The sequence below is a fragment of the Phalacrocorax aristotelis genome, chromosome 1, assembly GCF_949628215.1.
Source record: "Phalacrocorax aristotelis chromosome 1, bGulAri2.1, whole genome shotgun sequence".
NCBI lineage: Eukaryota > Metazoa > Chordata > Aves > Suliformes > Phalacrocoracidae > Phalacrocorax > Phalacrocorax aristotelis.
The window spans coordinates 20,659,066-20,668,777 of NC_134276.1; the positions used below are offsets into that span (position 1 = coordinate 20,659,066).

The window sequence follows — 9,712 nt, forward strand, 5'->3', positions numbered from 1 at the left end:
TTAGGTCATGCAGAGAGAAAATTAGAAAGGCAAAAGCCCAGCTAGAACTCAGTCTGGCAAATGTTGTAAGGGATTACAAAAATGTTTTTACAAATACTTCAACAACAAAAAGAGAGCCAAGGAGAATCTCCATCCTTTATTGGATGTGGGGAGGAACATTGCCACCAAGGATGAGGAAACGGCTGAGGTACTTAAAGCCTTGTTTACCTCAGCCTTTAATAATCAGACCAGTTATCCCCAGAGTATTCAGCCCCCTGAGCAGGAAGGCAGAGATGGGGAGCAGAATTGAGCCCCCAAAATCCAGGAGGAAGCAGTTTAGGACCTGCTGCTCTACCCGGACACTCACAAGTCTATGGGGCTGGATGTGATCCACCCAAGGGTACTGAGGGAGTTGGCGGAAGAGCTCGCCAAGCCACTCTTCATCACTTATCAGCAGTCCTGGTTAACAGCAGAGGTCCAGGATCACTGGAGGCTTGCCAATGCGACGCCCATTTACAAGAAGGGCCGGAAGGAGGATCTGGGGAACTACAGGCATGTCAGCATGACCTCAGTGCTAGGGAAGATTATGGAGCAGCTCATCTTGAGTGCGCTCACCAGGCATGTGCAGGACAACCAAGGGATCAGGCCCAAAAAGCATGGCTTCATGAAAGGGAGGTCCTGCCTGACCAACCTGATCTCCTCCTATGACCGGGTGACCCGCCTAGAGGATGAGGGAAAGGCTGTGGACGTTATCTACCTGGACTTTAGTAAAGCCTTTGATACTGTCTCCCACAGCATTCTCCTGGAGATACTGGCTGTTCATGGCTTGGACAAGCATGCTCTTCACTGGGTAAAAAACTGTCTGGACTGCTGAGCCCAAAGAACTGAGGTGAATGGAGTTAAATCCAGTTCACGGCCGGTCACAAGTGGCGTTCCCCAGGGCTCAGCGTTAGGGCCAGTTCTGTTTAACGTCTTTTATCAATGATCTGGGTGGGGGGAACCAAGTGCACTCTCAATAAGTTTGCAGATGACACCAAGTTGGGCAGGAGTGTTGATCTGCTTAAGGGTAGAAGGGTTCTGCAGAGGGATCTGGACAGGCTGTATCGATGGGCTGAGGCCAACTGTATAAGGTTTAACACTTGGGTCACAGCAACCCCATGCAACACTACAGGCTTGAGGAAGAGTGGCTGGAAAGCTCCCAGTGGAAGAGGACCTGGGGGTGTTTGTTGGTCGACAGGCAGCTGAACGTGAGCCAGCAGTGTGCCCAGGCGGCCAAGAAGGCCAACAGCATCCTGGCTCGTATGAGGAATAGTGTGGCCAGCAGGAGTAGGGAGGTGATTGTGCCCCTCTACTTGGCACTGGTGAGGCCACACCTCCAATACTGCGTGCAGTTTGGGGACCCTCAGTACAAGAAGGACATTGAGTTGCCGGAGCATGTCCAGAGAAGGGCAACAAAGCTGGTGAAGGGTCTGGAGAACAAGTCTTCTGAGGAGCAGCTGGGGGAACTGGGGGTGTATAGCCTGGAGAAAAGGAGGCTGAGGGGAGACTTTATCGCTCTCTACAACTGCCCGAAAGGAGGCTGCAGTGAGGTGGGTGTTGGTCTCTTCTCCCAGGTCACTAGCAATAGGGCAAGAGGAAATGGCCTCAAGTCATGTCAGGGGAGGTTTAGATTGGATATTAGGAAAAATTTCTTCACCAAAAGGGTTGTCAGGCATTGGAACAGGCTGCCAAGAGAGGTAGTTGAGTCACTATTCCTGAAGGTGTTCAAAAAATGTGTAGATGTAGCACAGCTTATGAGGCATGGGGGTGTTGGGTTGATGGTTGCACTTGATTTTAGACGTCTTTTCCAACTTTAATAAATTCCATGAAAAGAACACAGAACTAGTTACTCCTGTAGCTTTCAAAAATCACATTTTTCCATACTTTGCAGAGTTTGATGCATGAAAACACTCACTCATACATTTACATGACTAGTAAACCTAGAAAACCAGCCATTGTCCTTATAACTCTCAGCCCAGGAGAAGAGCCAGCACTATGCTTTTCAGAACATACAGTTCTCGCTATTGAAGTAAAACCCAAACCTGAAAGGATTTAAAATTATTTTTTTATGTTGTAAAAATAAAACCAGACAATACACCTTAGTTATGATCTGCAAGCAGCTCAGCTAAAGTTAACTTCTTTCTCTTTTTCTCAGTGCAGACCACACTACCAGATTCTGATAATGTTTTAGCAAAAAGGTTGCCAGTAGGAAACAAGCTGGCTTCACCCACCAACTCCTACCACGGGGTCAGAACAGTATCTTCTGACCATCTTCTAGCCAGTGTGTGTTACAGCTGATCGCCTACAAAAATGTTTGGGATAGGTAATAAGGTAAAAGTCAGCGTAAGTGAAAACAAACCACAGGAGAAGAGCTCCACTCTTTCTAATCTTCTGAGGGATGTGGTAAGCAGACACAGTCAGCTCAATTCACTAACAGCATAATACAGTCATTGTTTACAAAAGCAATGTTAAAAGCAAAACATGTGTTGATAACAAGAAAGAACATATGAAATGGTTTTAAACTAATGAAAAATTATTTTACAACATCCTTCATGTATTTCTAGGTGTGCTTCCTTGCAAGCAGAGCTCTGGGCAAGTTATATGTGAAAAGAAGAACTAATCTAGTAAGAAAGTGTTTATTGATGTTTTTCTACCTCAAAACATTAAAAAAATATGAATGAGATGTTGCCTCCAGTCTTTTAAAGTTTCTTCAGTTACACATTTGTGTTCAGTTACACATTTGGTGAGAAACTGCTATTTTCATCTTTCCAATTAGCTGAATAGCTAAATTACTTAACAGATCACAACTACATAGCAATAGTGATCTAAATAAGCCACTGTTCACCAGCACACAACATCAGTGCTTCAGAGAAATACAACGATGCTGGCAGTTTCCACGGGAGGAAAACAATACACTAGCTCATGAATCTCCTTTCATCTTATCCATACTAGTCCTCCTGTGTTCACAGCCAGTACATAAGTAATATAATTTAGGGTTATAGGAGAGGCATAAGCAAGTAAATACATACTAGCAGTGAATTACAGAGTAAGACTGAGTCCAGACACCAAAAGCAAGACATTGAGCAACACGTGAGCAGAGGAAGGTGGGGCAAGCAGTACAGAGAAGCAAAACCGAAATGAAAACGATGACGTGACGAAAGAAGCAGCCCCAACTTTACCATCTTCTCCTTTGATTATTAGGAATGTTTGATGATACTACATTAAGCTTGGCTTCGCACTTCATCTACTAGTTGTATACATATATTTAACCTTTAATACATGAGCAAGGACTACAAGGAATGAAGAAAAAAAATAGGAAGAAATAGTTGGGGGAATGAAGGCTTTCTCTCTTCCTGTTTCTGTGTTAGCTTTACATTTTAACAGTTATCTAATGTTTAAGAATAACCTTTGAGAAAACACTGGTGTCTGTGGGGTTTCAACTTCTCTTTTACATTCAGCATTTACTTGAAGTTTTCTACTGTGTTTCCTCTTTTCTAAAGCTTCCCTTCCTCCATCTGTCTTACCTTTACCCAGGCACACATCAGCTGCATATTGTGCCCTTTGCCAAAGCCACAGAAGTGCAACAAGCCATAATCCCCGCTCCTGCACCCACTGTATGTGAACATCTGCAGAGACCAGAGTCACCTCATTCATTAGATGCGAGCTAAAGGCACATCCTTGCTCTTCTTCATAGTACACAGTGCGGTGGTTCTCAAACCAGAATAAAATATAAGAAGGGAGAAAATGTAACTACAAGTGGGAGAAAGTAAACATACCTGCCAAGAGAAACAGAAAATCCTGTATTTTGCTACAAATCCTCCCTATGCCAGTTTGAACTCAACTGCAGTGTAAAAGAAAAGCACATGAAGAAAAAAAAAAACAACCCAAAACTCCAGACACAAACCCCCTTTCCTCTCCATTAATGAGCTGACCTTTCATCAAGAGTGTAAACAAAATTCAGCAAGTTAAACCCAACCAAACACAACCCCCAAAAACCAAAACCCACAACAGAAAAAACTCATAGGAAAATAAAATCCTTGGTCACCAGGTATGATTTAGACAGGTAACAACTGTAGAATTCAGTGACTCCAATAAAAATCAGTAATTTCCTTATTAAACAACTGCTTTTTCTTACTAGTCTGTATGTTCAGACGTTAAGAATGAAGCTGATTTGTGAGCAAAAAGTGCCAGACACCTAGAAACCAAATTTATAGATGTGAAAGTTCTCGCACAAACAGGAGCCAACCTTTTCAATAATTTTCACACAAAGGAAACCCTAATGAACCCAGAAGGACTCTCTGCAGCTTCTCTGTGCCTGCGAAGGTGAAATAATTCACTAGCACCCAGCCCTGGCCCACTCTGTGATCAAGACACAGAGTGTCTTGACTGAGTGTCTTGATTTGGGAGGTTGAGGTTCTGTTCCCATTTCAGCCAGAGACCACCTGTGCTACTCTGGGCAAGTCTCTTCATCTCTGGTTTTTGTTCTTTACTTAAGAGAAGAAATGCATAGCCCTAATCTGCCTTTTGTCATACCAGTCAGACTGTAAAGGTACAGACAACCTTAATGTCACACCTGTAAAATGTGAGTCTATAACCACACGATTTTCCCAGAAAACCAGTACTAATTAATCACACAAACAGACTGCTAAACCATAGCAATCTCACAAGTTTGGATAGGCTGACATATTTGAAACTCTCTCATGTCAACATTTCATGTAACACCTCAACAAGCGTTATTTTACAACTATAGTTCTACTACTTTAAGTCCAAATAACTTTTTGCCTGTGGTTTATGCTCATCCACATATGTAAAGCTAACACAAAAGGCTGTGAAATACCATGGGCATTCAGAAAAGTTACCCAAAAACCTAAGTCCTGCAGAAAAAAATATAAAGTAGCCGATTATTTCTAATGGAAGTATGTCTTTACAAGTTTGCCCAGATATGAAGTATATGCAAGCCTTTTATTTCTAGCTAGGGATATCGAAGCACATATTTTACACAAACAACAAGAAGTGCAAGGAGCTACAAACACTAGGCAGACCTATATGTAGCTTAAAATAGTTTGTTGTACTTCTTTTTTCTTTTTTTTTTTTCATTTCAGATTCTTTACTTAAACATGCCAAACGCTTGGTAATGCATTCCTTAGTTTTCCTACACTGCTTCCAAGTTTTACCAAGTCTGGCAAATACAGCGCATCACTGTGCTGCTCTGTTTACCCTGCCCAGAGAAAGCCCACATCCTCCTGGACTGAAATTTCCTCCTGAAGACAGAAAAAGGGCAAATATAATCCTGACCGACACTGTCTGCAAGTCAGATTTACATAACCCTGAACCCTCGTCCAGAAAGCCTTGACGCGGTCTGACAAAACCCCATAAGCCCTAAATCCTTTACCCTGCCTGTTTAAGCAGGATGTTTTCAGCCTTATTATTCTTCAGTGATAGAGGACTTCTTAATTAGAAGGGGGTGGGGGAATAAGTGCACCCATAAGGTGGTCAAGGAGTCAGGGAGTTATGGATACATCAGGAAGACAGATGAACAACAGAAAAATAAAGAGGAGACCTCACTCGGGGAGACACGAGGGGCAGAGACCCCACGAAGGCTCTGGCAGCCCCTCGTGGGATCTCTGCCCCTCGCCGCCTCTCTGAGGGGCCTGTCCCCAAACGAACCGCCCCGGACACCTCGCCTGGGCCTCCTCTCCCCCATCCCCGTCCCTCGCTTCGCCACAGGCGACTCCGGACCGGGACCCCGCCGCCCTGAGACGCCCGAGGACGGGCTCCCGCCGTCCGCGCCCGCGGCCCCAGGGGGGCGCCTGAGGAGGAGGACAACAGGTAAACCCGGCCCTGGCGGGAGCGCCTGCGGGTGGGGGGTGTCTCCTCTCGCCCGCCCGAAGGAAAGCCTAAGGCGGGCGAAGGGAAAGGAGACCTCACCGGGGCGCCGGGAAGAAGGTGGCCCCGGGGAAGGCGGGTGGTGAGGAGTCCTCCCCGCCCGGCTGGCAGTTCCCGGCTCCCGCAACCCTCGCCGTCTACTCACACACACACAGCTCCACCACGTAGGCGTAGTAAGACCAGGCCACGACCAGGGCGATGAAGGCCACGGGCACCCAGGCCAACACCTTCTGGCAACACTTGAGGACGTGGGACGGCGCCATCTTCCCTGCCGGGCAGCCGCAGGAGGCATCGGCGCCGGCGCTGCAACGGGCGGCGGCGGCTGCAGCTACAGCCGCCGCTGCGGAGCCGGAGCCGGAGCCGGTCCCGGGCGGGCGTGCGGGCAGGCCCTGGGCGGGCCGCAGTGGGCGGGAGAGGGGCGGCCCCGGCGTCCGCCACCGCCTCCTTCCCGCGGGCGCCCAAACGCCTGAACGTCCAGCCGCCTTCCGCCGCCCTTCGTCCTCCGCCGGGCAGGAGAGAGGGGAGCCGGCCTCCGTCTCACGGCACCGGCCGGTCACAGAGGTTTCACCCTGCACCGGCGGGGCTGTTTCTGGGCTGGATCTTCCTCCAGCCCTAAAAAATGGCCTCAAACCTCAGCGTTGCTCTTTCGCGGTGCTGAGCGGGAGGGCGGGCGGGCGGGCCGGTGCCGGCCGTTCTGGGCGTAAAGGCGCTGGACGGCTCCGGGCAACTATAACGGGGCCCTGCCGGGCCCTTGCCTGCTCCTGCTCATCAACTCTGTGTACGTACAGGGCTCAAATAGCTTGTTGTATGCAGCAATGTTTATTTATTTATAACAACTTACTGCGCTGCTGTTTGAACTTCAGTTAATGCCCGACAACCGCAGGCAGCACCACGACCTTCCGGAAAGGCGCATCGCCACAGGCGCCGCTTTGCGGGGCTGATCCTCTTTAACGCGGACGTTTTTAACGCTTGACATTTTTAGCCGTACGATAGCGTTACTATCGCCTGGGATCGCGGCGTTGGAACGGCCCGCGGCATGACAAAAATCCCCATTTTTCTTCAAAATCAGAGGACGCTTGTGCGGGGGGGGGGGGGGAGGCTTCCCCCCATCGCGAGGCGGTGGCGGCGGCTCCCGCGGGGTTGCGGCGCCCCCTGGCGGCGGCGGGAGGGGCGGCGGGGCCGGCCGAGGCTGAGCCGGGCCAAGGAGCCGGAGCTGACCTGCCGTGCCGGCGGCCGCGGCGGTGGGGAGGGAGGGAGGCTCTCCGGCCCCGGGAGCGGCCGAAAAGATAAAATCCATAGGGCGAGGGGCAAGGCTTTAACGGCCGAGAAGTGCGGCGTGGGGAGAGGGGCGCCCCGAAAGGAGAAGGTTCGGAAAAAATGGCAAGGGGGCCGGCTGGTGTGGGTGGGCAAGCCCCGGACTTGGGGGCCGCGTAGTCCTTTGGAGTACGAAGAGGCCCAGTGGGTGGTGACGACGATAGGGTTGCCTTGATAGAAGGTGGGGGCAGTTATTACGGCCTTGCCTGCTGATGGAAAAAGTAGTAAGTGGGTGATGAGTAATTCAGAAGGCTGTGCGCCCCTAACAGCTAGTAGGGAGGGATGCCCTGGACAAATGCCCAGGCATGGGAATGTGTGCGCGCGCACGTTCATTGGGGTGTTAAAGCAGGGGAAGGAAGCAATGACCTCTGATCTTGACATACACGGAATAACGGTGGAGCAGGGAGATGTGCCCAGGGACTGTAGAAAGGTGGTGATCAGTTTGGGATCAACTCTAACTGTACGGGCATACTAGAACATCGGAGCAGGTCAGGGTGGTAAGGAAAGGGGTTGCGAAATTGTATGTGGTAATGAAAGGGCTGTTAAAGAAGAGGATTATAGGGGTGGGAGAGACCTGGTGGAACTTCTTGGTCTGGCCCATTCCTAATGGAGAGCTGGAAGGCATGGGAGGAGTGACTGATTACATGGATGGCATCTTGGTTATGGGCACTAGTCACTCTAGAGAAGTGCTGATGAGGATAGAACAGTTTGGATTTAAGCCGAGCTAGGAAAATCTTGGGCTGATGTGCTTGTTAACACATCAGGGATATTGTTAAAGTATTCCATCTCGTCTAATTGTCATTCTATTTGTTAAAGGTGTACAAACATGCAACAGCTGCTGGCATGTGCTTTCTCTCAAGGGAGTTTTAAAACTTAGTCTCAAGACAATGGGAACAAATTTAAATGCTTAGTGTCCTAGTAGTGAATATTTGTCAATAGGCCTCTCAGAAGTAACCAATTTTACCTTTGAAGAGGTGTGGAATGAATAAAATATGGAACAAATAAATTAGTTTTTTGGACTGGCGCACAATATGGGGCAGGCGCAGAAGTTGCATGGAGCCTGCATGGTACCTTTGCAACCAGAGTGATACTAGAGGGATGCAGTTATATCAGGCTATGTATGCTGCAGGTTAGTTTGGGCCACTGAGCATATCCAAACAAAATCTGGTATTAATTCTGTCAATTATGGGATGAAATGAGGAATGTCAGAAATAGGGAATGATATATGGAATGCCAGAAATTAATTATTCTGGACTACATTCACAGTGTGCCTCTTCTGTACTGCCTGCCAGGCAAAACTTGCCTGGCATACTGGCTCCTGGCAAGCATCATGGAAACAATACAGAAGGTATGGGCACATCTGATATTTAACAGTCCTAAATTCCATTGATGTTGAAATCTTCTCAGCTAAACTCAGGAAGATGGGGGCGGGGCATGGAATTCCAAATCCCATACAAAGTAATTCAGTAACAAACTTGGGATAGTTATCTGATACAGTGACAAAGATAACCACCTGGGATAGCCAAATGTGGCATGTGGCTAAAAGGACTGCCAATTTAATGGAGAATACCTCTGAGGTGTTCACCTGAGCAGTATCTCTGGCTATTTATTGTACCAAGCACAACTGCTGGCAACTGAAAGAGTGAACCAGTGGTTAGATGCTTGTTGTAAGGAGTTAATTCCTTTCTCATGGGTTATACAGCAGAGACATCCTGTGTCTGGAGGGTCACCAGATGAGTGGTGCCAATTTTTGTCTTGGGGGAGGGATGGATCTTCGATGATGGGAGGGTGGCTTGGGGATTTACTAAAGGAGGGGCATGAGCAGTGGGATGTAAAACCTTGCGTTCGCCTACTGACAGTCATGGGTATGAGGATGTAGGAACCTGAGTTGTAAGGGAATGTGTACATATAATAAGACCTTAAGTCTAACCAACCACTGTTGGAAGTGAACAACTTCACAGCACATATGTTCTGCACCACCTATCAAACTCTGTGGGGCACCATGGGTGCCACCATGTATGGCTGGGAAGGAGGCAGAACGGGAATTCCACAGGTGGTTGGTAGGAGCAAGGGTTGTATGCGCGCTGCCTCACTGCTAGCAGTAGTGTGGGAGGATAACACAAGTGTTTGTTTGGGAGGAGCTTGAGTGGAGAAAGGATGGTACAAGGGCAGTGAAAAAGTGCGTCCAGACATAGATGAAGTGTGGAAAGGTAAGAACAATGGAGGGGGATCTTCTGAATTGTCAGAAGATTCTGACAATCTTCTGATTGTGGATGCCTCTATGCTGCAGGGATGCTGGCCTGCAGAGCCGAACCCACCAGGACACTGGGGGGAACCCCCTCGGACAGCCCTGCTGGACTGTCCATCAGCTCTCTCCCACATGACTTGGTGTGGGAGGGTGGAGTTAGGAGGGGTAGGCTTGCACCCTGATACTCAGCAGCAGGGGTGCAATGCGGGTAGGATTGTAATGCAATATCATTGTGTGTAATTTGCA

General features: G+C 48.5%; 1 protein-coding gene across 3 annotated transcripts in view; it reads right to left on the bottom strand.

The window, feature by feature from the left end:
- Positions 1 to 6,557, bottom strand: part of ZDHHC20 (zDHHC palmitoyltransferase 20) — a 47,998-nt gene extending 41,441 nt beyond the window's left edge. Inside the window, exon 1 of one of the 3 annotated variants that reach the window (XM_075083439.1) lies at positions 6,050 to 6,557. In XM_075083439.1, the coding sequence (XP_074939540.1) occupies positions 6,050 to 6,167 (118 nt within the window). In that variant the 5' untranslated portion in view covers positions 6,168 to 6,557. Of the gene's footprint in view, positions 1 to 5,946; positions 6,030 to 6,049 lie in introns of those variants that run through there. The other 2 variants (XM_075083449.1, XM_075083459.1) reach the window with 2 other exon arrangements.
- Between the last annotated feature and the right edge of the window lie 3,155 nt (positions 6,558 to 9,712).